The 27,744-nt window shown below is 43.1% G+C and overlaps 1 protein-coding gene and 1 long non-coding RNA gene across 18 annotated transcripts in view; one reads left to right on the top strand and one right to left on the bottom strand.

Moving 5' to 3' along the window:
- LOC140395110 (uncharacterized) overlaps window positions 1–27,744 on the bottom strand; it is an 86,186-nt gene that overhangs the window by 16,042 nt on the left and 42,400 nt on the right. For all 16 annotated transcript variants that reach the window (XM_072482554.1, XM_072482555.1, XM_072482542.1 and 13 more), the window contains 26 exons: window positions 27,426–27,595; window positions 25,971–25,997; window positions 23,092–23,249; window positions 22,878–22,945; window positions 21,461–21,633; window positions 21,196–21,222; window positions 20,215–20,363; window positions 20,056–20,123; window positions 18,488–18,657; window positions 17,565–17,591; window positions 16,389–16,537; window positions 16,230–16,297; window positions 14,396–14,565; window positions 14,190–14,216; window positions 13,176–13,324; window positions 13,017–13,084; window positions 11,490–11,659; window positions 11,276–11,302; window positions 10,261–10,409; window positions 10,102–10,169; window positions 9,702–9,871; window positions 9,497–9,523; window positions 8,503–8,651; window positions 6,420–6,487; window positions 1,584–1,753; window positions 1,388–1,414 (listed from right to left, as the gene is read on the bottom strand). In XM_072482554.1, the coding sequence (XP_072338655.1) occupies window positions 1,388–1,414; window positions 1,584–1,753; window positions 6,420–6,487; window positions 8,503–8,651; window positions 9,497–9,523; window positions 9,702–9,871; window positions 10,102–10,169; window positions 10,261–10,409; window positions 11,276–11,302; window positions 11,490–11,659; window positions 13,017–13,084; window positions 13,176–13,324; window positions 14,190–14,216; window positions 14,396–14,565; window positions 16,230–16,297; window positions 16,389–16,537; window positions 17,565–17,591; window positions 18,488–18,657; window positions 20,056–20,123; window positions 20,215–20,363; window positions 21,196–21,222; window positions 21,461–21,633; window positions 22,878–22,945; window positions 23,092–23,249; window positions 25,971–25,997; window positions 27,426–27,595 (2,693 nt within the window). The remainder of the gene's footprint in view (window positions 1–1,387; window positions 1,415–1,583; window positions 1,754–6,419; window positions 6,488–8,502; window positions 8,652–9,496; window positions 9,524–9,701; window positions 9,872–10,101; window positions 10,170–10,260; window positions 10,410–11,275; window positions 11,303–11,489; window positions 11,660–13,016; window positions 13,085–13,175; window positions 13,325–14,189; window positions 14,217–14,395; window positions 14,566–16,229; window positions 16,298–16,388; window positions 16,538–17,564; window positions 17,592–18,487; window positions 18,658–20,055; window positions 20,124–20,214; window positions 20,364–21,195; window positions 21,223–21,460; window positions 21,634–22,877; window positions 22,946–23,091; window positions 23,250–25,970; window positions 25,998–27,425; window positions 27,596–27,744) is intronic.
- On the top strand, window positions 1,121–23,215 carry LOC140395111 (uncharacterized). Of its 2 annotated transcripts, none has more exons than XR_011936110.1 (5): window positions 1,121–1,301; window positions 11,031–11,238; window positions 13,395–13,470; window positions 20,434–20,510; window positions 21,338–23,215. It is a non-coding gene; the product is annotated as an uncharacterized lncRNA (long non-coding RNA). The 2 variants fall into 2 exon arrangements; XR_011936111.1 differs by lacking the exon at window positions 21,338–23,215 and adding an exon at window positions 20,982–21,235.

The raw sequence follows: 27,744 nt of genomic DNA, 5'->3' as shown, positions 1-27,744 counted from the left end.
ATAAATCTGGCTTCTTTGTGGATTCTGTTAAATCCATGACCCTCAGCCTGCAGAGGTTTATGATAAACTGCAGCGCATAGAATCTCCTCAGTCTGTTGAAGCTGGGTGAGGCATCAGCAGAACATCTGTTAAGCAATTTAAAGTAGCACAAAGCCAGATTTCTCTTCAATTTTGTAGTGGAACACAGATAGGTTGAGGAACCATTCTTCCCCTCAACCAATGCCACTTTCGGGATTTTCAAGCAGAGGTGCCGTCCGTCCATTTTGGGTGGAGTCAGAAAGAAAAATAGGCACAAACAAAACTTCCAGTCTCTGTGCCTCAGCATCACTGGGCGCAAGGGACGCAATGCTTTTTTAGTGTCCAGGATTGCGAGAGGTGATTTATAAATGAAAGGACTGCTTTGTCCAGTGCAATAGATCGTGGATCAGATGTCTGAAATAAGTTGAGACAGGTCATCTACTGGTATTGGACAAGGGCTGGACAGGGGCTAGGGGCTGTTTAGCACAGGGCTAAATCGCTGGCTTTGAAAGCAGACCAGGGCAGGCCAGCAGCACGGTTCAATTCCCGTAACAGCCTCCCCTAACAGGCGCCGGAATGTGGCGACTAGGGGCGTTTCATAGTAACTTCATTGAAGCCTACTTGTGACAATAAGCGATTTTCATTTTCATTTCACATGTGGCCAGAGCAGGCAAATTAATGAAATTACTTGGGGTCGAGATTGCAGGATGATGGTAGATAGAGGTCCTGCCCCACTAAAGTCCTACTGTCATTGATTTTCACATTTGAATCTCAGTGGATATATGCCAGAATTTTAAAAGAAATGAAGATAAAATAGCAAAAGTTCATGTGAATGTTTAAAGGACCTGCAGTAACATTGAAGTTATACCCACAATTAGCAACAAAAACCCAATCATCTATAACCGTGGCTCAATTAACTTGCCAACACTTTGTGAAATACCATTGATGATAGTCTAAAGGGAGGGCAGGAGGAGTATTCATGAGAACATATCAAAAATGAATTGGAACCGACCAGCATCATATGCATTAATAATTATCCTCTAAGCTTGCAATATTTAACACCACCTTTGTTAAAAGATCATTTTCATTTAATCCAGTGGCATAACATTATGAGGCCTCAGAATAAATAAAAGCAAGATCACAAGGCTATCAAGTGGATAAAAAAGTGGTCTGTACAGATGGCTTCCAGCTCCTGACACTATTGCAACAATTCACTTCCAGGTCTAAGTACTAACCAATTGGATAGTTCATCAACAAATGGCTGGCTCTGAACAACTAATAAGGTGAACGCATTTTACTACTTATGAATGGTGCTCCGTAAATATTTGCAATGTTACTACGACTGTAATGAAACAGAATTCATACTCACTGACTAAAGGAGCTGATTCATGGTAACCTGAAAAATCAAAAATATGTTTTAAATCAAATGAGCCAGATGGAAAGTCATTATTAAATAGTGGAATAAAATTATTTGTTTGCTTAAATCTTTTTGATTCAATAGGATCAATGCATTCAATTAAAATTAAATCGATTGGAATAGAACATATCCTTTAAATGTTAAATACCATTCACGTAGAGGCTGTTGCTATACAGTGAATATGTCCCTAAAGTGGAAATGTCCTTTGTGTTGTCCTTGAACTCATGGTACACAGTAACGTTATTAACCTCCTGAGGTGTAGAATCATTTCCAAATGTGCAGATTGAGTACACGCTGGTGCTGTCAACATTTGCTGATCTGAAAAACAAACAAATGGTTCATTAAATGAGTTAGAAAACATTGGAGTAGAAATAAATTTCGGATGATGCTGCCAAATAAGCATTATTGGATCAGCCACCTGTAATACTCAGCATCTGATGATCAGGACTATTGCAGTCAATGGAATTATATATCAGATGTTACGTATAATGAGTGGATGACCTGATACCACCCATTTTGCAGCACTGCCTCAGGCAGGTTTTTATCCCATCATGTCAAAATTAGGTTAGCAGACATCAGTTTTCAGGTCTTACTGGCATCAATTTATGATACTGGGGATTGGGGTAAAATTGTGATGTGTTGCAGCTGAAATCAATGCCAGCTGAGAGTTCTTGATGAAAAATACAACAACTGCAGTATACATTATGATCTGCAGGAAGCAACTGATTTCTGAGCATCCTCCAATTGATTGCTTGTCCCATCAGATTGGCAAATTTGAAGCAAATGGAAAGGTTTAATCTCATGGTTAGTCTTCAATCTTCCTGAGCTGTATGCTTTATGGCGGTTTAGATAATTCCAATACATGGGGTCTTCCAAAAACATGCGATGTAAAATTATATGTTCATGATTGGAAGAAATGATAACTCCGATTTAAGGCACTGCCTGAGAGCAAGAACAATTTCAACTTGCATGATCTGTGTTGAGATAATAAAACAGCATCACAGAGCATTACATTATCCTTCCCTCCAGTTTTGTACAGTTTGTTGCTCTCTTCACATTTTAATCTTTCTCTATCTTTTTTGATGCAAGCTGAGGTATTTAGCACTGGGCAATGGAACCCCCACATTTTAAGCACTGACTATATCTTTCAGTTATTCCCAAATCATTTATAATATAAAACCTCCCTCTGTTCTGGTCCACAAATATTCCTCAAGCCCAACATCAGAATAACAACATCCACATGTTCCCTGAAGTATGATCTTGCTTCGAGTTTTACGGTGAGAATGCTATAGAAGGCAGACAGGAATTTTTGTAGACCAACGAGTATATAAATTTCAAATCCTCAAATATATTTTAAAAATATTGGTCATAACAATTTATCTCCGTGAACATATCAATTGGCTCGTTATCGATTTCAGGAAATTGTTTTCGGTATGTGCACAGTAAAACTTCTTCTACTGCTCCAGAGAATGAAGTGTCGGCAGGAAAACGGGATCGGTGCCGGAGGGCAGACACATCCCCAGTAGGCGCTCCCATACTGCCTCCCACAGCGGGCTATTCGTCCCGGCGGGAAAATGCTAATTACTAATTGATCAGCATGCAATTAATGGGCTGGAAGCCTGATTTTACCCCCCTCTTCACCCCCCACGGGTTGCAGCGACCTCCACAGTGGAAATCCACTGCTAGCTTTGGTGTAGATATGGCCAAGCGCAGCTCTGGCATGGTGGACCACAAGGGGTCTCAAGAGGGTTATCAAGGGTGAAGAATCAATGCAGGAATACTTTCCCTTCACGAACATTTTTTCCTTCAGCTATATGCCTTTAAAACTGCAGCATTTTGAAGTGACAGAAGCTTCCTCAAAAGCCTCATGGCACTGAGATCCCCTGAGATCCTTTGAAATTCAAAGCATCCATTCAATTTCACAGAGACCCTTTCACTGGCCTGTAATTGATAGCTTAATAGTTCAGACACAGCTGTTAGGGGGCTTGCTTATTTATCTTTTCCCTCAGGCTTGAATACATTTCAAGTACCCTGCTTTGATGCTAACCCCAATGTTTACAAATGTTCTTGCTATGGTTGACAGCTCCTGACTACATCAAAGCAGCTAAGTGCTTTCTGCTGTTAGAAAAGAGGAAGTGAAACCACTTAGCTGAGTTGACTTTTCACTGGACTGCCTGGACTGCTCATCAGCAGTCATGATGTGGCGATGCCAGCTTTTGACTGGGGTGGGCACAGTAAGAAGTCTTGCAACACCAAGTTAAAGTCCAACAGGTTTATTTGGAATCACTAGCTTTCGGAGCGCAGCTCCTTCATCAGCAGTCATACAGAGCAGTTCAGGGTGAGGAGGCCACTTCAGAGTTTAAAAAGTCAGATCAGGAGGTTGTTTTTGAGCAGAGGACTGCCTGAGATCACCATGCCAAGGATGATGTTCAGATTGCCCAGGGCTGGAAGGGAAAGTCCAGACACGGGATCCCCATTCCGATGGAGGGTCCAAGGTACAAACCCTCACTCATAACCCAAACCCACCCAACCCCTTTTGGGGGTCACCTTTGGCAGCAGCAGAGGGGCACATTAGCTGTGGATTGACCCCTTTGACCCCCCTCAGAGCCCACCATGCCAGTCAAGGGTGCCACTAATAGGTTGTAGGTGCCATGGGTCAGGGTGCACTTGCGGTGTTGGGCCGAGTCACCCTCATGCATGCGAGGTGTAGCGGTGGTGCCCCATTATTACTGTGGTGGAATAGCGAATGCCCCTCCTTGATGAAGGGTTGGGGGTTCCCTCCTTCTCATGGGGGTGTTGGGGAGGGTCGACTTGCATTGTGGGGGGGGGGGGGGGCTTTCGCTGGATGCTGGACTCGGGTTGCCCGCTCAAACTGACGGCCCGAAATTGACACTTTGATAGATACCAGCGATCTCTCCGTCCTGCATAAATTTGCATGGCCAAGGATTGTGACCCGCACATGAGCACCTCTCTTAGCACCAGCAGGAACCAATCTCGAGTATCCGCTGGTGGACGCACTTACTCTGGTATGGAGAATCCCAGCCCATGTTTTCCTGGAAATGTTGGAAGAGAAGAAACTAAAATGTCCAAGGAGATCTAACACTATACTAGAAGTACTGTTAGATCGCACAGGGTGGCACAATGGCTAGCACTGCTGCATCACAGCTCCAAAGACCCAAGTTGAATTCCGGCCTCAGGTGACTGTCTGTGTGAAGTTTTCACATTCTTCCCATGTCTGCATGGGTTTCCACTGGTACCCTGGTTTCCTCCCACAGTCCAAAGACGTGCAGGTTAGGTGGATTAGCTATGCTAAATTGCCTCTAGGTGGGGTTACGGGGATAGGGTGGGGGATAGGATGATCTATAAGAGGGTCGGTGCAGACGCGATGGGCTGAATATCTTCCTACTGCACTGTTAGCATTCTATGATAACACTACCCCATGTGACAGAACAACCTGAACTCACATTTGTTGCATGAGGTGGTTCTGTCAAAGAAGCCACAGGGAAACTGAACCTTCTCTAGGATGATAAACTATTAGTAGGAAAGATAATTGTGGATATATTGGTCCTTTTGCCACATGAACTGTCAGGACACTCAGCAAAGAATAGTAGATTGTGGCTACAACTCCAACATCCTAGTCACAAATTGACTGGCTTATGAATGTAATGATATCTGTGTCAGTTTGGAGGCAACAAAGTGGTTATCAGAAATTTCAATATTTTTCCAGGACATGGGTTCCATTGTCCTGTCTTGTCATTCATGCATCTGTGCAAAGTCCTAACATTTTAAAGAACAGAAAAGATTTCAAGGAAAGAATAATTGACGCATATCCATGCGTCAGTACCTGAACTTCCAGAAAGTGCATGAGAAACAATTCATGAGTTTACAAAAATGGCAGAAGCTGAGACTTCTTCTTAATTGGCTGTTTATGTGTAAGCCTTATTCCACTCACAATCTGTTTGTTTTCATAAGATATATTGCTACATTAACAGTCACTATAGTATTCATGATTCAGAGTTTGAAAATTCATACATTGTTTAAACTTTCTGTAACCTTTAGGTGAGGGATTTTAGTACTGGCGAAGCAAATTTCCAATAATCAAATGCAATTTATATTCAAGCATAGTTAGATGCTGAGGTTACCTCTCTTTAATCTGCGGCACCGATGTGGCTCAAACCCAACCTTAGAATAACATCATGCACACATTCACTAAATACATACAAGAAGCAGCTTGCTCAATGTTTAAAAGGGAGTCTATTAAAGAAATAATCCACTGTTAATTGTATCATTAAAGTTAAGGATATACAGGTGGAAGGCATTGATTGATTGATTCAGTACATTGAGCATTTATAAAGCGAGACTTCCATTTAAGGGGCTGTCAGTTGGTTAAATAGTCTACTTTATTTTGTTTCTATACTTAAAAGAGTATAGAATAGCCTGGGACATTCTGGGACATTGTGTTTTGGGTTGAACGGAGGCCAGCAATGTTGTATTCTGTAAAGAAAATCTAGCATGAAGTCAGAAGATTGGCATTTGGCTTCCTGCTTCACCAGCTAAGTTAAGAATGAATTAACGTATTTTCTGTCATCTTACACAAGCGGACAAGGAGCGTAAAAATGACACATTCTCAAACATATAGGACAAATATCAGTCACAGTTATCGAACCACTTTAATCTTCAGTAAATATATCAATGGGATCAAAACATTTTCTTCAGACTGTTTGCAGGAAAATCTGTCCCATTAAACTATTAATTGATTTTAGGTCTCAGATCCCAAAAAATTGACAAGAAATCCGAGCTAGTTGTGGCAGCAGAATATCGAACATTAATGATCTGAGCACTTAAGCAATAATAAAAATTCTGAAGATTACCTAGAAGCTTTAACCATTTTGTAATAACAAATATTTTAATAAACCTAGAAATAATAAATTTTGAAATAATCTTGAAACAGATACGGATTGTGTTTAATGTCAACGTTCCTTACCTAAAAGAAAGAACTTTGCAGCCTGAGAATGTTCTGTTGATATTGCTGTTCCTAAACGAGTTGTTCAGCTGAAGGAAAGGAACAACCACAGTATTAGAGAGAATGTTCTAGAATTAACAAAAGAAAATATTTGTATTTTTAAAAAAATATATTTTTATTCTCCTCCTTTTTCACATTTTCTCCCGCATTTACACCCACCAACAATAAACAATAACCAGCAACAGATATGTCAATCCCCATAACAATAACAACGATCCTATCCTCCCACCAACCCCCAAACATCAGCCCGCATGTTTACATAAACAAATGACAAAAGGAATCAAGGATTACCCATAGTCACCCTTAATAAGCACAGCCCCCCCCAACCCTCCCACCCACCCCACCCCCAACTAATGTTCGATGTTATCCAGTTCTTGAAAGCGCATAATAAATAGTGCCCATGACTTGTAGAACCCCTCCGAGCTTCCCCTCAGTTCGAACTTAACCTTCTCAAGGGTCAAGTATTCCAACAGATCCCCCCGCCACGCCAGGGCACTGGGTGGAGAGGCTGCTCTCCATCCCAGCAGGATCCGCCTTCGGACAATCAACGAGGCGAAGGCTATGATATCTGCCTCTGCACCCATTTCCAACCCTGGCTGGTCCGACACCCCGAATATGGCCGCCCGGGGACCCGGGTCCAGTTTCATGCGCACCACCTTGGAAATTACCCTAAACACCTCCTTCCAGTACTCCCCTAGCTTTGGACAGGACCGAAAAATATGAACGTGATTAGCGGGCCTCCCGCCACAACGCTCACACACATCCTCTACTCCTTCAAAAAATCGGCTCATCCTCGCCCTCGTGAGGTGCGCTCTATATACCACCTTCAGCTGTATCAGCCCCAACCTCGCACATGAGGTGGAGGCATTCACGATCCGGAGCACCTCTCACCAGACCCTCTCCTCTATAACCTCTCCCAGCTCTTCCTCCCACTTTGCTTTGATCACTTCCAGTGGTGCCTTATCCTCTTCCAAAATAGCTCCGTACACCGCTGACACTGCCCCCTTCTCCAGTCCCCTTGTCGTCAGCACCCCCTCCAGCACTGTGGAGGCCGGTTCTTCTGGGAAGCTGTGTATCTCCTTCCTGGTAAAATCCTGAACCTGCATGTACCTAAACACTTTTCCCTGCTCCAGCCGATACTTCGCTTCCAGCTCCCTCAATCTTGCAAACCAACCCCGAAGAAACAAAACTTTTAGCGTCTTAATCCCCCTCTCTTCCCATTTCTAAAAACTTCCATCCCACCTCCCTGGCTCAAATCTGTGGTTCCCCCGAATCGGTATTTTCCTTGACCCTGCCCCCAACCCGAAGTGTTGGCGAAACTGCCTCCAGATTTTCAATGAAGCTATTATTACCGGACTCCCTGAGTATTTCCCCGGAGCTATCGGGAGCGGCGCTGTTGCTAGTGCTTTCAGCCCCGACCCCCTGCACAAACTCTCCTCCATTCTGACCCACTGGGAATCAACCCCTCTGACCCAGCTCCGCACCTTCTCCACATTCACCGCCCAGTAGTAGTACAACAGGTTCGGGAGACGCAAACCCCCTGCCTGCCTTCCTCTCTGTAGCAGCACCTTTCTCACTCTGGCCACCTCCCCATCCCATATGAACGAGGTAATCCTTCCCTCAATCTCCCTGAAAAAAGACTTTGGCAGGAAAATCGGTATACATTGAAAAATAAACAGAAATCGCAGCAACACATTCATTTTAACCGCCTGTACCCGACCCACCAGTGGCAGAGGAAGGCCATCCCACTTTGCCAGATCGGCTTTCACTCTCCCCACCAAACTAGTGATGTTGTACCTGCGAAGCCTCCCCCACTCCCGGGCAACCTGCACCCCCAGATACCTAAAGTGAGTCCCTGCCCTACGGAATGGCAGCCCCCCACCCCTGCCCCCACCCCCGGCCGAGACAACACAAAATACTCACTCTTGTCCAGGTTCAGCTTGTACCCCGAGAAAGACCCAAATACCCGCAGTAGCTCCAATATTCCTCCTATCGACGCACTCGGTAGAAAATATTTGTATTAATAATTAAACTGTCAACTCACCTGGTAAGCGATAATAATTGATGCAGAATTGAACAGTGCAGAACTGGAAGATAGGAGACTTGCTGTCGGGACCAGGTTAGTGATAATGAAGGTCACATTAAAGTCAAAGGGCTTTGTTTGCAGGTTTGGCGTTGTGGCCACAAATGGTGCTGCAATGAAAAATTAGATAAACAATGACCGGAGAAGAAATAATCTCTAATTGCATCATTTGCATTCCAGAGTGACGGCAAACTAAACCATGAATATTGAAACCACAGCAGAATATTTCATAGTGGTTTTTGATTTGCTATGAAAAGATAAAAATTAGCTTCTTTTCCCAAGGAACAATTATTCCTATCATATGTGCAATTGAGACACTTAACTACCCTAACAAGTGATCCTGTAACTGACTGCTCCTCTGTTTAGAAGGTTCTCCCAATTTTGTTGAGTCTGTTACTGACTTGCTTATGTCTAAACTCAAATGACAGATCGAAATTCAGATGCTGTTAGCTGCTTCTTACAGGTTACTCGCACTATGCTATCAACATCTGAATGCATGCCTCAAATGAAGGAGAGGAGATAATATAACACATACAATATCGCCGTTAAAAATGCACCATTAATTCATAGACATTCCCAATTTGAGAATTTACCTGAAGGTCAATCAATAAAAATAAGTGTGTGCCATTTCTAAAGGGGACACATTGCATCTCTACCGCAGTAGGCACATTTGACATTATATAAATAGAGTTTAATAAAGATTGATTTTGTTATTTCCCAATGCAATAAAAGGAAATCTTAAGAAAAAATAGATTAAATTTTCCGGCTATTCATGCCGGCGGGATTATCCGGCCCCGCTGATGGCGCAGCCATGCCGCGATGGGTGCATTCCACAGGAAACCCGTTTACAATGGTGGGACCAGAAGATCCCATCTCCCACGATGATGCCTCCGCTAGAAAACACAATGTGGGTTGCTCAGTAAATCCCACTCATAGAAACAGAAACCATACTCACGGGATGAAGGAGCTGGTTCATGGTACCCTGAAAAATGACAGATGTATCTTAAATAAAATGAGTCAGGGGGAAATTCATCATTAAATAAAGAAATAAGACAGGTGATAGGGTTGGCTGAATTTTCCTCAATTTGATCACACAGACACAGTTAAGATGATTAAATGAAAAGCAATAGAACAGAACATGTTCTTTAAATGATAAATACCATTCACGTAGAGACTGTTGTTATCCAGTGTATATGTTCCCAAAATGGAAATGTCCTTTGTGTTGTCCCTGAACTCACGGTACACAGTAACTTTATTAACATCCTGAGGCGAAGAATCATTTCCAAATGTGCAGACTGAGTACACGTTGGTGCTGCTAGCATTTGCCGGACTGGAAAATAAAGAGTTTTTTAATGAGGAAACGTTATGGTTTAACTGGCAGATCACTACTGTTATGTGCATCAGTTTATAGTATAGGGGCTAAAATTCAACATGTTGGAGCTAAAATCAATGCTGGCTGAGAATGATTGTTTAATAACACTTCCCACCCATCACTGATGGTTTGCATTTGAAATAATATTGAAGCACGTACTGCTTATGACTAATATAAGTTTTCCATACCTGAAAGAAAGAACTTTGCAGCCTGAGAATGTCCTGTTGATATTGCTGTTCATAAATGAGTTATTCAGCTGAACGAAAGGAACAGGCACAGTATTAGAGAGAATATTTTAGAATTAGCAAGCAGAAATATTTGTGTTAATAATGAAATTGTCAACTGACCTGGTAAGCGATAATAATTGATGCAGATTTGAACAGTGCAGAACTGGAAGATTGGAGACTTGCTGTCGGGATCAGGTTAGTGATACTGAAGGTCACATTAAAATCAAAGGGTGATGTTTGTAGGTTTGGGCTTGTGGCCACAAATGGTGCTGTTATGAAAAGTTAGATAAGCATTAAACGGAGAATAAATAATCTCTAATTGCATCATTTGTATTCCTAAGTGACGGCAAAATAAACCATGAATATTGAAACCACAACAATATTTCATAGTGGTTTTTTGAGGTTGGATGAAACGTTAAGAATTAGCTTCTTTTCCCAATGAATAGTTATTGTTATCCAATATGCAATTAAGGCACAAACTACCCTCACCAGTGATCCTGTAACTGAATGCTTCTCTGTTTAGAAAGTTCTCCCAATTTTGTTGAGTCTGTTACTGTCTTGACGTCTTATGCTTATGTCTAAACTCAGGCGGCAGATCTAAATTCAGATGCTGTTAGATGCTTCTTACAGGTTACTCGCACTATGTTATCAACCTCTTAATGCTTGCCTCACATGAAGTAGAGGAGATAACACCGCACATGCAAAATCCCCGTTAGAAATTATGCGTTACGTCATAGACTTTCCCAATTTGAGAATTTACCTGAAGGTCAATCAAGCAAAATAACTGTGCCATTTCTAAAGGGGACACATTGCATCTCGAAGGCAGTAGGTGCATTTGACAAAACATAAATAGAGTTTAATGAAGATTCCTCTTGTTGTTCCCTCTGCAGTAAAGGAAATCTTAAAAAAACATAGGCTGAAATTGTCCGGCTGTTCATGCCGGCGGGTTCTACGGGTAATACTGACGGCGCCGCCCTGCCACGGGATTCCCAATGGCAAGGGATACATTCAACAGGAAACCCATTGACAACGGCGGGACAAGAAGATCCCACCTCCCGCAATGACGCCTCCGATACAAAACACAAAGCAGGTTGCTCGGTAAATTCCACTCATAGAAACATGATTCCATACTCACGGGATGAAGGAGCTGGTTCATGGTACCCTGAAAAATGAAAGTTGTGTCTTAAATAAAATGAGTCAGGTGGAAATTCATCTTAAATAGTGGAAAAATAAAGAAATAAGACAGGTGATAGGTTTGGCTTAATTTTCTCAATTTGATCACACAGACACAGTCAAGTGGATTACATGAAACGTAATAGAACAGAACATGTTCTTTAAATGATAAATACCATTCACGTAGAGACTGTTGTTATCCAGTGTATATGTTCCCAAAGTGGAAATGTCCTTTGTGTTGTCCCTGAACTCACGGTACACAGTAACTTTATTAACATCCTGAGGAGAAGAATCATTTCCAAATGTGCAGACTGAGTACACGTTGGTGCTGCTAGCATTTGTTGGACTGGAAAATAAAGAGTTTTTTTAATGAGGAAATTTTATGGTGAAACTGGCAGATCACTGCTGTTATGGGCATAATTTTATAGTATAGGGGCTGAGATTCAACGTGTTAAAGCTAAAATCATTGCCGGTTGAGAATGATGCTTAATAACTTTTACCACTCCATCACTGACAGTTTACAATTGGCTCTGCAGGGGGCAGAATGAAGTTGACTTGATGCCTGCATTATATTGGGTTGGCTATGACTTCATCACATGTTGAAATGTTGCGATCCATGTTTGGAACCACACTTTAGGAAAGAGGAAATGGTTGCAGGGATAGAAGTTCTCAGTTATGTGGCGGGGGTGTGGGGGACCAGAGAAACTGCATTACTCTCCTCAGAGCAGAGGAATTTGAGGAGAAATATGATGGAGGTGCTCCAAATCACGAAAGGTTTTGGCAGAAGGGTCGCAATACAGATTTAATGTAATTAGCCAAATAATTAGTGGTGATATGAGAATAATTTTTTTAAATATTCTGGAATGCATTGAAAGGTCAATGGCATCAGATCCTATAATAACTTTCAAAAGGAAATATTGAGTTGGACAAATTTACAGGGCTATAGGAAAGAGGAAGTAAGGGATTAATCAAATAACTGTTCCAAAGGGCTGCCACAGGTCAGTTGAGCTGAATGATCTTCTCTGTGCTGAATCGTTCTATGGTTCAATGACTACTGTACAATTTTAGTGCCATTACACTATTTTTGGCTTCAGAGTCATGCTGTTTGTTAATTAATAGTTTTATTTGTGACACATTAAAGCTCAAGTTGAGTGATTTTATTACTGGGCCATTATATCCCGGGCGGCTTATCAGCCTTTAGTCCCATTTGTTTTCACAGCACATTTTCTCTAGTGATCAAGATTGCTTAAGTTCCTCCCTCTCTCCCTATTTCCCCCTGCTTTTATACTATTCTGGGAATGTTTTTTGTCTCTGCTACTGTGAAGACAGATACAAAGTACTTGTCCAAATACTTGGCCATTATCTTGTTTCATTATTAATTTCCCAATCTCATCCTCCAAAGGACCAACACTCATGTTGGCACTCTTTTCCTTTTTAGGTATTTGTAGAGGTTTTTAACCAACTGTTTTTATATTTCTTGCTTATTTTCTCTCATATTGTATTTCCTTTTTTTTGCTAAATCATCAACAACTAACTTAGAAGAATCTCCAATTGCAATTATAATGCTCTGTGTTTGAACCAGTGATCAAAATTGTATAGAACATGTGGGAATTATCAACATTTATTCAACATTAAGTACTTACGCTAAACCTGAAATAATATTGAAGAACATACTGATTAGAATTAAAATTATCTTTCCATACCTGAAAGAAAGAACTTTGCAACCTGAGAATGTTCTGTTGATATTGCTGTTCATAAACGAGTTATTCAGCTGAAGGAAAGGAACAACCACAGTATTAGAGAGAATGTTCTAGAGTTAGCAAACAGAAATATTTATGTTAATAATTAAATTGACAACTGACCTGGTAAGCGATAATAATTGATGCAGATCTGGACAGTGCAGAACTGGAAGATAGTAGGCTTGCTGTTGGGACCAGGTTAGTGATAATGAAGGTCACATTAAAGTCAAAGGGCTTCGTTTGCAGGTTTGGGGTTGTGGCCACAAATGGCGCTGTTTTGAAAAATTAAATAAACATTAAATGGAGAATAAATAGTCTCCAATTGCACTTTTTGTATTCCAGAGTGACCACAAAGTAAACCATGAATATTGAAACCATAGCAGAATATTTAATGCTGGATTCGATGTGCGATGAAATGGTAAGAATTGGCTTCTTTTCCTAAGGAATAATTATTACTATCATATATGCAATTGAGACACAAACTACCTTAACCAGTGCTCCTGTAACTGACTGCTTCTCTATTTAGAAGGTTGTCCCGATTTTTCTGAGTCTGTTACTGACTTTGCAGTCTTGTGCTTTTGTCTAAACTCAGGTGGCAGATCTAAATGTAGATGCTGTTAGATGCTTATTATAGGTTACTCGCAGTATGTTATCAACCTCTCAATGCATGCCTCACATGAAGGAGAGGAGATAACATAACACATACAAAATCCACATTAAAAATTACCAATTAGGTCATATACATTCCCAATTTGAGAATGTACCTGATGGTCAACCATTAAAAAACCAGTGTGCCATTTCTAAAGGGGACAAATTGCATCTCTAACATAGTAGGTGCAGTTGACAATATATAAATAGAGCTTAATAAAACTATATAGTTGTTTCCACTGCATTAAAGGAAATCTTAAGAAAACATAGACTGAAATTATCCGGCTTTTAATGCCAGCAGGATTATCCGGCTCCTTTGCCGGCGCCGTCCTGCTGCGAGATACCCAGTGGCAAGCGGTGCATTCAATAGGAAACCCATTGACAATGGTGGGACCAGAAGATCCCACCTCTAGCGATGACGCCTCCGCTACAAAACACAAAGCGAGTTGCTCTGTAAATCCCACTTATAGAAACAGAAAGCATACTCACGGGATGAAGGAGCTGGTTCATGGTACCCTGCAAAATGAAAGATGTGTCTTAAATAAAATGAGTCCGATGGAAATTCATCATTAAATAGTGGAATAAAACAGATTAACAGGTTTGCCTTAATTTTCCTCAATTTGATCACACAGACACAAGCAAGCTGATAAAATGAAAAGTAATAGAACAGAACATTTCCTTTAAATGATAAATACCATTCACGTAGAGACTGTTGTTATCCAGTGCATATGTTCCCAAAGTGGAAATGTCCTTTGTGTTGTCCCTGAACTCACGGTACACAGTAACTTTATTAACATCCAGAGGAGAAGAATCATTTCCAAATGTGCAGACTGAGTACACGTTGGTGCTGCTAGCATTTGCCGGACTGGAAAATAAAGAGTTATTTAATTAGGAAACTTGATGGTGAAACTGGCAGATCACTGCTGTTGTGGGCATCAGTTTATAGTATAGGTGCCAAAATTCAATGTGTTGTAGTTAAAATCAATGCCTGGTTAGAATGATGCTTAATACCTTTTTCCCCCCAATCATGATAGTTTGCATTTGGCTCTGCAGGGGCAGAATGAAGTTGACTTGCTGCCTGCATTACATTGGGTTGGCTATAACTTCATCACATGTTGAAATGTTGCGATCCATTTTGGGCACCACACTTTAGGAAAGAAATCAACGCCTCAGAAAGAGGGCAGAGAAAATGGCGGCAGGGATAAAAGATTTCATTTATGTGGCGGGGACCAGAGAAACTGCATTGTTCTCCTCAGAGCAGAGGAATGTGAACAAAATGTGATTGAAGTGATCCAAATCATGAAGGGTTTTGCCAAAGTAAATAAGGAGAATCTGTTTCCAGTGGCAAAAGGGTGGCAATACAGATTTAATGTAATTAGCCAAATAATCAATGGTGATATGAGAATGCATTATTTTTAATATTCTGGAATGCATTGAAAGGACAGTGGCATGAGATCCTATAATATCTTCCAAAAGGAAATATTGAGTTGGACAAATTTACATGGTTGTAGGAACGAGAAAGTAAGGGATTAATCAGATAACTGTTCGAAAGAGCTGCCACAGGTCAGTTGAGCTATGTGATGAATCGTTCTATGGTTCAATGACTACTGTAAAATTATAGGACCATGACACAATTTCTGGCTTCAGTCATACTGTTTACTAATTAATAGCTTTATTTGGGACACATTAAAGCTCAAATTGAGGGATTTTATTACTGGGCCATTATACGTTCCTCCCTCTCTCCCTTTTGCCCCCCTGCTTTTCTACTATCGGGGAATGTTTTTTGTCTCTTCTACTGTGAAGACAGATACAAAGTACTTGTCCAAATACTTGGCCATTTTCTTGTTTCCCATTATTAAATTCCCAGTCTCATGCTCTAAAGAACTAACACTCAGACTGGCAGTCTTTCCCATTTTATGTATTTGCAGAGGTTATTACCAACTGTTTTTATATTTCTTGCTTATTTTCTCTGATATTGTATTTCCATTTTTTGGTTAAATCATTCTTAGAAGAATCTCCAATTGCAATTATAATGATCTGTGTTTGAATCAATGATCAAAATTATATAGAACATGTGGGGTAGCACGGTAGCACAGTGGTTAGCACAGTTGCCTCACATTTCCAGGGTCACAGGTTCGATTCCCGCCTTGGGTCACTGTCTGTGTGGGGTCTGCACGTTCTCCCTGTGTCTGCGTGGGTTTCCTCCGGATGCTCCAGTTTCCTCCCACAGTCCAAAGATGTGCAACGCAGATGGATTTGCCATGCTACATTTGCCCTTAGTGTCCAAAAAAGGTTAGGTGGGGTTACTGGGTTATGGGGATAGGGTTGCGACGTGGCTTAAGTAGGGTGCTCTTGCTAAGTGCTGGTGCAGACTCAATGGTTCGAATGGCCTCTTGCTGCACTGTAAATGTTATGATTCCATGGTTCTATGTGAGAATTATCACCATTTATTCAACATTAAGCATTTACACTAAACGTGAAATAATATTGAAGCCCATACTGATTAGGATTAATATTATCTTTCCATACCTGAAAGAAAGAACTTTACAGCCTGAGAATGTTCTGTTGATATTGCTGTTCATAAACGAGTTATTCAGCTGAAGGAAAGGAACAGCCACAGTATTAGAGAGAATATTCTAGAGTTAGCAAACAGAAATATTTATGTTAATAATTAAATTGACAACTGACCTGGTGAGTGATAATAATTGATGCAGATCTGGACAGTGCAGAACTGGAAGATAGTAGGCTTGCTGTTGGGACCAGGTTAGTGATAATGAAGGTCACATTAAAGTCAAAGGGCTTTGTTTGCAGGTTTGGGGTTGTGGCCACAAATGGTGCTGTTATGAAAAATTAAATATACATTAAACAGAGAATAAATGATCTCTAATGCCATCATTTGTATTCCAGAGTGATGCCAAAATAAACCCTGACTATGAAAAAAAAATGAAAATCGCTTATTGTCACAAGTAGGCTTCAAATGAAGTGACTGTGAAAAGCCCCTAGTCGCCACATTCCGGCGCCTGTTCAGGGAGGCTGGTACGGGAATTGAACTGTGCTGCTGGCCTGCCTTGGTCTGCTTTCAAAGCCAGCGATTTAGCCCTGTGCTAAACCAGCCCCTATTGTAACCACAGCAGAATATTTCATACTAGTTTTTGATGTGCGATGAAGTGGTAAGAATTGGCTTCTTTTCCCAAAGAATAATTATTACTATCATATATTCAATTGAGACACAAACTACCTTCACCAGTGATCCTGTAACTGACTGCTTCTCTATTCAGGAGGTTGTCCCAATTTTTCAGAGTCTGTTACTGACTTGCTGTCTTGTGCTTATGTCTAAACTCAGGCGGCAGATCTAAATTCAGATGCTGTTAGATGCTTATTATAGGTTACTCGCAGTATGTTATCAACCTCTCAATGCATGCCTCACATGAAGGAGAGGAGATAACATAACACATGCAAAATCCACATTAAAAATTACCCATTAAGTCATAGACGTTCCCAATTTGAAAATTTACCTGAAGGTCAATCAATAAAAATAACTGTGTGCCATTTCTAAAGGGGAAAATTGCATCTCTAACACAGTCGGGGCATTTGACAATATATTAACAGAGGTTAATAAAGATATATTTTGTTGATTACCACTGCAATAAAGGATATCCTAAGAAAACATAGACTGAAATTAACCGGCTATTCATGCCGGCGGGATTATCCGGCCCCATGCCGGCGGCGAACTGCCGCAGGGTTCCCAGTGGCGAGGGGTGCATTCAACAGGAAACCCATTGACAACGGCGAGACCAGAAGATCCCAAAACATAAAGCGGGTTGCTCGCTAAATCCCACTTATAGAAGCAGAAATCATACTCACGGGATGAAGGAGCTGGTTCATGGTATCCTGAAAAATGAAAGATGTGTCTTAAATAAAATGAGTCAGGTGGAAATTCATTATTAAATAGTGGAATAAGACACATGGGGCTGGATTCTCCGCAATCGGCGCGATGTCCGCCGACCGGCGCCAAAAACGGCGCGAATCAGCCTGGCATCACGCCACCCCAAAGGTGCGGAATTCTCCGCATCTTGAGGGGCCGAGCCCTCACCTTGAGGGGCTAGGCCTGCGCTGGACTGATTTCCGCCCCGTCAGCTGGTGGGAAAGGCATTTGATGCCCCGCCAGCTGGCGCGGAAATGACTTCGCCGTGCGTCGCATGCGCGGGAACGTCAGCGGCCGCTCACGGCATCCCCGCGCATGCGCAGTGGAGGGGGTCTCTTCCGCCTCCGCCGTAGTGGAGACCATGGCAAAGGCGGAAGGAAAAGAGTGCCCCCATGGCACAGGCCCACCCGCGGATCGGTGGGCCCCGATCACGGGCCAGGCCACCGTGGGGGCACCCCCCGGGGCCAGATCGGCCCGCGCCCCCCCCCCGGACCCTGGAGCCCGCCCGCGCCGCCTTGTCCCGCCGGTAAGAGAGGTGCTTTGATTCTCGCCGGCAGGACAAGCATTCCAGCAGCGGGACTTCTGCCCATCGCGGGCCGGAGAATTGCCGGGAGGGGGGAGGGGGGGGGCCGCCAACCGGCGCGGCGCGATTCCCACCCCCGCCGAATATCCGGTGCCGGAGAATTCGGCAACCGGCAGGGGCAGGATTCACGCCAGCCCCCGGCGATTCTCCGACCCGGCGGGGGGTCGGAGAATCCCGCCCATGATAGGTTTGCCATAATTTTCCAGAATTTGATCAATCACAATCATGTTAAAAAATAAAAAGTAATGGAACAGAACATGTTCTTTAAATGATAAATACCATTCACGTAGAGACTGTTGTTATCCAGTGTATATGTTCCCAAAGTGGAAATGTCCTTTGTGTTGTCCCTGAACTCACGGTACACAGTAACTTTATTAACATCCTGAGGAGAAGAATCATTTCCAAATGTGCAGACTGAGTACACATTGGTGCTGCTAGCATTTGCCAGACTGGAAAATAAAGAGTTATTTAATTAGGAAACTTGATGGTGAAACTGGCAGATCACTGCTGTTGTGGGCATCAGTTTATAGTATAGGGGCTAAAATTCAACGTGTTGTAGCTAAAATCAATGCTGGTTGAGAATGATTGTTTAATAACTCTTTTCACCCCATCACTAACAGTTTGCATTCTGCAGGGCGGTAGCATGAAGTTGACTTGCTGCCTGCGTTACTTTGGGTTGGCCATAACTTCATTGCATGTTGAAATGTTGCGATCTATGTTGGGCACCACACTTTAGGAAAGGAATCAAAGCCTCAGAAAAAGGGCAAAGGAAATGGCGGCAGGGATAAAATATTTCATTTATGTGGCAGGGGACCAGAGATACTGCATTGTTCTCCTCAGAGCAGAGGAATTTGAACGAAATGTGATTGAGGTGATCCAAATCATGAAGGGTTTTGCTGAAGTAAATAAGGAGAATCTGTTTCCAGTGGCAAAAGGGTCACAATACAGATTTAATGTAATTGGCTAAATAATCAATGGTGATGTGAGAATAAAAAATATTTCAAAATATTGTGGAATGCATTGGAAGGACAGTGGCATCATAGCCCATAAAAACTTTCAAAAGGAAATATTGAGTTGGTCAAATTTACAGTGCTGTAGGAAAGAGGAATTAAGGGATTAATGGGACAACTGTTCCAAAGGGCTGCCACAGGTCATCTGAGCTGAATGATCGTCTCTGTGCTGAATCATTCTATGGTTCAATGACTACTGTACAATTCTAGTACCATTACACTATTTCTGGCTTCAGAGTCATACTGTTTATTAATTAATAGCTTTATTTGTGACACATTATAGCTCAAGTTGAGGGATTTTATTACAGGGTCATTATATCTGTGGGGGTTATCAGCCTTTAGTCCCATTCGTCTTCACAGTACTTTTTCTCTAGTGATCAAGATTGCTTAAGTCCCTCACTCTCTTCCTATTGCTACCTGCTTTTATACTCTTCTGGGAATGTTTTTTGTCTTTTCTACTGTGAAGACAGATACAAAGTACTTTGCCATTTTCTTGTTGCTCATTATTAATTTCCCAGTCTCATCCTCTAAAGGACCAACACATATGTTGGCACTTTTTTCCTTTTTATTCATTTGTCGAGGTTTTTAACCAACTGTTTTTATATTTTCTGCTAATGTTCTCTCATATTCTATCTCCTTCTTTGTCTTGCTAAATCATCAACAACTATCTGAGAAGAATCTCCAATTTCAATTATAATGATCTGAGTTTGAACTTGTGATCAAAATTGTATAGAACATGTGGGAATTATCACCATTTATTCAGTATTAAGCCTTTACACTAAACTTGAAATAATATTGAAGCACATACTGATTAGAATTAATATTATCATTCCATACCTGAAAGAAAGAACTTTGCAGCCTGAGAATGTTCTGTTGATATTGCTGTTCATAAACGAGTTATTAAGCTGAAGGAAAGGAACAGCCGCAGTATTAGAGAGAATATTCTAGAATTAGCAAACAGAAATATTTATATTCATAATTAAATTGTCAACAGACCTGGTGAGCGATAATAATTGACGCAGATCTGGACAGTGCAGAACTGGAAGATAGTAGGTTTGCTGTCGGGACCAGGTTAGTGATAATGAAGGTCACATTAAAGTCAAAGGGCTTTGTTTGCAGGTTTGGGCTTGTGGCCACAAATGGTGCTGTTATGACAAATTAGATAAACATTAAACAGAGAATAAATGATCTCTAATGCCATCATTTGTATTCCAGAGTGACAGCAAAATAAACCATGAAAATTGAAACCACAGCAGAATATCTCATACTGCTTTTTGATGTGTGATGAAATGGTAAGAATTGCCTTCTTTTCCCAAGGAATAATAATTATTATCCTATATGCAACTGAGACACAAACTACCCTCACCAGTGATCGTGTAACTGACTGCATCTCTGTTTCGAAGGTTGTCCCAATTTTGTTGAGATTGTTACTGACTTGCAGCCTTGTGCTTATGTCTAAACTCAGGCAGCACTTTTAAATTCAGATGCTGTTTCTTAAAGGTTACTCACACTATCAACCTCTTAATGCATGCCTCACACGAAGTAGAGGAGATAACACCGCACATACAAAATCCTGGTTAAGAATTCCCCATTAATTCATGGGCATTCCAAATTGAGAATTTACCTGAATGGTCAAACAATGAAAATAACTGTGTACCATTTCTGCAGGGGACGAATTGCATCTCTAAGACAGCAGACGCATTTTGCAACATATGAATAGTGCTTAATAAAGGTTTATTTTGTTGTTTCCCACTGCAATAAAGGAAATCTTAACAAAACATAGGCTGAAATTATCCAGTGGTGGGATCTTCCGGCCCCATTGATGATGCAGCCCTGCCACGAGACACGCGTTCAACGGGAAACCCCAATGACAACGGTGGGACCAGAAGATCCCGCCACCCGCGAAAGATGCCTCCGCTACAAAACACAGCGGGCTGCTCGGTAAATCTCACTCATAGAAACAGAAAGCATACTCACGGGATGAAGGAGCTGGTTCATGGTACCCTGAAAAATAAAAGTTGTGGCTTAAATAAAATGAGTCAGGCGGAAATTCATCATTAAATAAAGAAATAAGACAGGTGATAGGGTTGGCTGAATTTTCCTCAATTTGATCACACAGATCAAGTGACACAATCAAGTTGATTGAATGAAAAGTAATAGAACAGCACATCTCCTTTAAATGATAAATGCCATCAAGAATGAAATTCGATGGGACGGATTATTTCCTTTAAATAATATGTACCGTTTACATAGAGGCTGTTATTGTCCAGTGAATATGTTCTTAAGATGGAGATGCTCCTTGTGTTGTCTCTGAACTCGCCGTACACAATAACTCTATCAACCTCCTGAGGTGCAGTGGAATCATTTCGGAAAGTGCAGATTGCATACACACTGATCCTACCAATATTTGCTGGACTGTTGAAAACAAAGTAATAAGAGGATTAACTAAATGACAAATGTTGACATATCAAGGTTACTGGTCATTGTATTTATCATTGCGATTTTCATCAATTCTGTACATAATTAACCAAAGTTGCAATCAGCCTGTGCCCTGGTAATTCAAATACAGTACAATTAAATTAAAGTTGATTGAAATGCATCAGTGTAAAAAACAAGTATGAAACAATAGAATCAGGAAATAGTCATCAGCACACACAAGATTTAACCACTCAACAGTTATTTGTTATATGACCAGTTGCTATTGAAAACATAGAAACACAGAACCATTAAAAAGTTACAGCACAGGAGGAGGCCATTTAGTCCATCTTGCATTCATGCCTGAGGACGCCCAGGTGCCTTTCGAATCCCACCTTCCTGCGCCCAGCCCATAGCCCTGTAGCGTACAACACTTAAGTTGCAGATCCATGTACTTCTTAAAAGAGTTTTGGGTCTCTATCTCCACCACCAACTTGGGCAGCGAATTCCAGACACCCACCAACCTCTGTGGAAAAACATTTCTTCCTCAAGTCCCCTGTTACCGAGCCGACTTTTTATCCAGTTTGGTACATTACCCTGAATCCTTTCACTTTAATGATCAACTTGTCAAATGCCTTGCTAAAATCCATGTACACAACATCCACTGCATTACCTTCATCAACCCTTCTTGCCACTTCCACAAATAATTCAATCAAATTTATGAGGCAAAACCTTCCTTTAACAAATCCCTACTGACCATTCCTGACAGGTTCATGCCTTTCTATGTGACAGTTAATTTGATCTCTCAGGATTGATTCTGCTAACGTGCCCACCACCAACATAAAACTAACTGGCCTATAATTGTTTGGCATTTCCTTTGAACACTTTTTAAACAATGGAACTACCTTTGCATTTCTCCAGCATCCCGCTACTTCCCCTGTATCTAGTGGATATTGGGAAATCATCCTCAGAGGATCTTCTATCTTCTCCCTGACCTCCTTCAGCAGTCTCGGAAACTTTCTATCTGGCTCTGACAACTTACCATCTTCGAAGGATTCCATCCCTTTGAGTACTTTCTCTCTCTTTATGATTATCCTGTCCAATATGTCACAGCTTTCCTCCTGGATTATGTACATCTTACTTCATTTCAATCATTATTACCTTCTAACCTTTAATAATGCCGTATTTTATCTTCAATTAACCTTCATACTTTTCACTATATATACTGTAAAAACATCACTGACCTGAAGGAAACAGTTTTGCAAGCTGAAAATGTTGCATTGATTTTGCTTTTGTTGTACAGATCTGTGAGCTGCAAATAAATTCACAATTGCGCTGTTAAAGGAAAAAGTTCTCAATGATAGGAAATATGTTTCTGTTAATCACATACTTCAGTGAATATCATAACATTTCTGAAAAGTAACTATTATTGGTATACTATTGTAATCTATTTGTTACCTGGTGAGAAATACCAAATGATACAGATTTGTACAGTGAGGAGTTGGAATCTTGTAGAGGCTGTGTGAACTCCAGGTTTGTTATAATAAAGGTCACATTGAATTCAATGGGCTTCTCTTCCCGACTTGGTGCTTGTGTTGTCACTGTTGGTGTTATAGCTATCATGAGATAGAAGGAGAGATACAATAAACATTAATATTTTTGTATGAACATAATTTATGAGCCTGAATTAGTCTCCTTGGAGCAAAGGAGATTGCTGGATGATTTGATAGAGATTATGACAAAGAAAAGAGGCTCCATTATCTTATGGCACATGGAATAGGGGATATCAATTTAAAGTTTTAGGCAAGAGTTGCACAGGGAACATGAAGAAGAGCATTTTTACGCAGCAAGCGGTCATGACCTGGAAACCACTGCCTCGGAGTGTGGCAGAAGTGAAGATGATTTCAAAAGGAAATTAGGGGCTGGATTCTTCACCAGCAGGGCAATTTGCAATCGGGCGTAGATTCCAGATTGGGTGAAAAATGGGCTCGCTGCCTGTTCTGATGCTCCAATCCCCCGCAGGCATCGGGATAGAAGTTCGCATCCCATACCAGTGGGAGGCTGCAAATGAATCATTAAGACTCATTTGCATCCTATTCATGGGCCCACGTGATTCTCCGGTTCGCTGGGCCGGGAATCGCGTGGGCGCGAATTGGTGCAGGTTTTGACAAACGTGGCGCTGATGCGGTGGACCTCATGGTGGGTCAATAGGGTAACTCTTTAAGGCATTTTCCCCCAAAATCCATTGGAGGACCACGTTCCCTCCCAAAATGCAAGACCTGCCCACTCCACCCCCACCAGACACCCCCCACCGTCTGCCCCCATCAGAGGCCCCCTAAACTAATGGAAAGCACTTAACTCTGTTTGGTGTGGTTCAGGAGCTATCAATCATAGCTCGATGTTTAGAAACATTGTTGTTAGTTTAAAACCTGAGTTCTTCAAAGCCACTGAAGCATGAAGGGAGATGAATGAAACCATGCAGACAGCTGGTGTGTGTGGAAGTTGTAAATTACAGCTTAGTGAAAGCAATTTCACAGAGAAATCAATGAAAGGCTTGCAGATCAAAGATCTGAGGGGATTTAAACCCAGCTGACTGGTTTTCTCTTTCCAGGAGTTGACAGGTGCTACATCCTCTGCCTGAGCCAGCAGGTGTATTGCATAGGTCAGTTTTAAAGCAGTGATTTTTTTTTTCCTTACCTCTGCCGGACTGTTCTTTAGCTTCTTTTATGGGGGGTTTCCAGGCAAGGATTCTCTTATTGGGGGATTCCATACAGGAGCCTCTCTTATGGGGGGCTTCCAGGCAGTGGTATCTCTTATGGGGCCTTCCAGACAGGGTCTCTCTTATGGCGGGTTTCCAGGAAGAGGACCCTCTTACAAGAGGGGAGGGTCTCTGGTGGGGTCTCTCTAACTAGGTGGTCTCTGGTGGGAATCTCTCTAATTAGGGGGTCTCTGGTGGGAGTCTCTCTAATTGTGGGGTATCATTAATTAGGAGCTCTCTGGTGGGGGTCTCTCTAATTGGGGAGTCTCGACTGGGGTCTCTCTAATTTTGGGATCTCTGATTGGGGGTCTCTAATTCTGGGGGTCTCTCTATGTGGAGGGTCTGTCTGTTGGGATTTTATATAATTAGACAGTCTCTGGCGGGGCTTCTGTAATTAGTGGAACTCTGGTGGGGCATCTGTAATTAGGGGTCTCTGGTGGTGGTGGTGGTGGGGGTAGGGGGCGGGGTTGGTTACGAGGGGGGTAACTGTGGCGATAGCTGGACCTCAATATCGGGCTGTCCGCTCAAAATAGTGGCCCGATAGTGGGAATCCCTCACAATCCTTGCCATGCATAAATTTGCATGGCAAATGATTGGGACTCGCTTCCTGATTTGCACTCTCAGCATGAGCGCAAATTAGGTGCGATTCAGCTCCGACGGGAGAAGACAGTCTCCCAAACAGAGAATCATGCCCCAGATATGCACTTGCAGGAAATAAAGTTGCACGATGAATGCAACACATTGGGGACGCTATTCTCCCCCCCGGGGCACCGCGCGAATCGCGCCACGCCGCCCCACCCCCCGCACACGATTCTCCCACCCCCCCACCCACCGGAAACCAGCGGTGCGCGATTCGCACCGGGCCGCTCGGAGAACCGGCGAGCGGCGATTCTCCGGCCGGATGGGCCGAGCGGCCGCTACGACATGAAAGGTTCCCCCCGGCGCCGTCCACCCCTGGTCGCTGCCAGCTGGAACTCTGCGGGCCTGTGGGGGGAGGGGGAGGGGGGCTCCTTCACCGGGATGGCCTCCGATGGGGTCTGGCCCGCGATTGGGGCCCACCGATCGGCGAGCCGGCCTCTCCCCCCCCCGGGCCTACCTCCTTCCGCGCGTGGCCCCAGAACACCGGCTCCATGTTGGTGAGGGGCCGGCATGCGTAAAACGTTCCCCGCGCATGCGCAGGATGACACGGCCCAACTGCGCATGCGCAGGATTGGATTCCCAACTGCGCATGCACGGGTTGGCGGGGTGCCGGCGTGAACCGCGCCAGCGCCGTGCTGGCCCCCTATGGGGCCAGAATAGGTCATGTACAGGCCCTGTTTGCGCCGTCGTGAAACGCAACGGCATTCGTGACGGCGCGAACACTTGGTCTCAATATCGGCGAATCGCCCCCTGGATTTTTCTACAGGGAGCTGGCGTGTATTGATGGCAGAATGTGTGCCATAATGACTCTGTGGGCTAAATTTATTTGTTGGGGTTTTGGCATGATCCACAGCAGGAGAACCAGTTGCAACTGCCCCAACAATATTTAAATATGAAAGAACAGTATTAACTGATTTGAGAGATCAACTATTATACTTACTTGTTAAAACAACTGATTCATGATAATCTGCAAAACAAATATATTAGGAAAAGATGACTTAAGCTTATTCAAAAACATTATGATCATCTAGAATTAATTACGAGTTTGAAATAAGTGCTGTTACCAGTGTAGCATATAAGTAATCACATAAGATGTTCCACATTTAATCAGAAATTGAAGATTTTAGAATGTTAAAATGGAGTCAAATGAGTAGGATTCTTATTAAAAATGAAAGTTTCAATAAAATGGTGTTGAGCAGGAGCCATAAGATGAGGGATAAATGAGGAAGAATCCGTTGGGAAAGATAAATCAACAGACCAGGAGTGAACATTAGTCAGCAGGTCAGGGATGTGAGGCTGGAGATCAGGGCCGCAAGAGAGGTAGCCATCCAGGGATGAATGAACAAGAGCCAGCAGAATAAAAGCAAGAGAAATCACTGCAGCAGGAGTAAGTCAGAAGCTTAGGAGCAGGATTCTCTGACCCCCTGCCGGGTTAGAGAATCCCCGGGGGGGGAACGTGAATCCCGCCCCACCACTCTGACACCAACTGCCGTATTCTCCGGCGCCGGATTTTGGGTGGGAGCGGGGATCACGCCACACCGGTCGGTTGGTAGTGCCCCCCCCACCCCACCCCCCCTCCCCCCCCGGCAATTCTCCGGGTCCCGATGGGCCAAGCGACCGTCAGTTTCTGGCCAGTCCCACTGGCGTGGATTGGACATGGTCCCACATGGCGGGACCTGGCAGGTACGTTGGCTGGTGCGGTCCTCGGGGGGGTGCGGGAGGATCCGCCCCTGGGGGGGGGGGGGGGCCAAGGTGGCCTGGCCTGCGATCGGGCCCCACCGATCTGCGGGCGAGCCTGTGCCGTGGGGGCGCCAAAAGGAATGCGTGAGTTAGCGCATATACAGAACCGCCGGCGTGGTTCAGCGCATGCGCAGACTGGCCGGCGTATTCTGGCGCATGCGCAGGAGGATGTCTTCTCCCTCCCCGGCCATGACTGAGCCCTACAGGGGCCGGCGCAGAGAAGACACCCTCCTGCGCATGCGGCAGAATACGCCGGCCGGTCTGCGCATGCGCTGAAGCACGCCGGCGGTTCTGTATATGCGCTAACCCGCGCAGTCCCTTCGCCACTGGCCGGCATGGCGCCAACCCCTCCGGCGTCGGCCTAGCCCCCGGAAGTGCGGAGAATTCCGCTACTTCTGGTCGGCCCTACGCCGGAGTGGTTTGCGCCGTTTTTTATGCCGGTGTCGGACCATCACACCGATTCGGGAAAATCCCGCCTCCGGAATGTGAAAGGGAGTAGTCCACGAATGGCTGGCAACTAGCAGTGAACACAGTGTGACAGAGAAACACTTGTTTGAAAGATAGTGGCAGGATCATAGTGGAACTGGCAAATGCCTGTAAAATAAAGGTTACAGTGTATAGAAAAATAATTTTTTTAATGGAAGTGAATATATACCATTCACAAAGAGGCTGTTGCTGTCCAGTGAATATGATCCCAAGGTTGTGATGCCATTTGTGTTGTTTTGAAATTCACGATAAAGTAGAGCTCTATCAACTTGCTGGGCACTAGCACTCTTTGTGAAATCACAGAATGCTTCAACTGTACTGTTACCATCACTTGAAGGTCTGTCATATACAAATAGCAGGTGGTTAATTTGTTGTAAAATAGAAACATAGAAAGTAGGTTCAGGAGTAGCCATTTGGCCCTTTGAGTTTGCTCTGCCATTCATTATGATCATGGTTGATCATCCAACTTAGTAACCTGTTCCCGCACC

Source organism: Scyliorhinus torazame, chromosome 18 (genome assembly GCF_047496885.1).
Source record: "Scyliorhinus torazame isolate Kashiwa2021f chromosome 18, sScyTor2.1, whole genome shotgun sequence".
NCBI lineage: Eukaryota > Metazoa > Chordata > Chondrichthyes > Carcharhiniformes > Scyliorhinidae > Scyliorhinus > Scyliorhinus torazame.
Note: the sequence above shows the minus strand (reverse complement) of the source record. Positions and strands in the feature narration are given on the sequence as shown.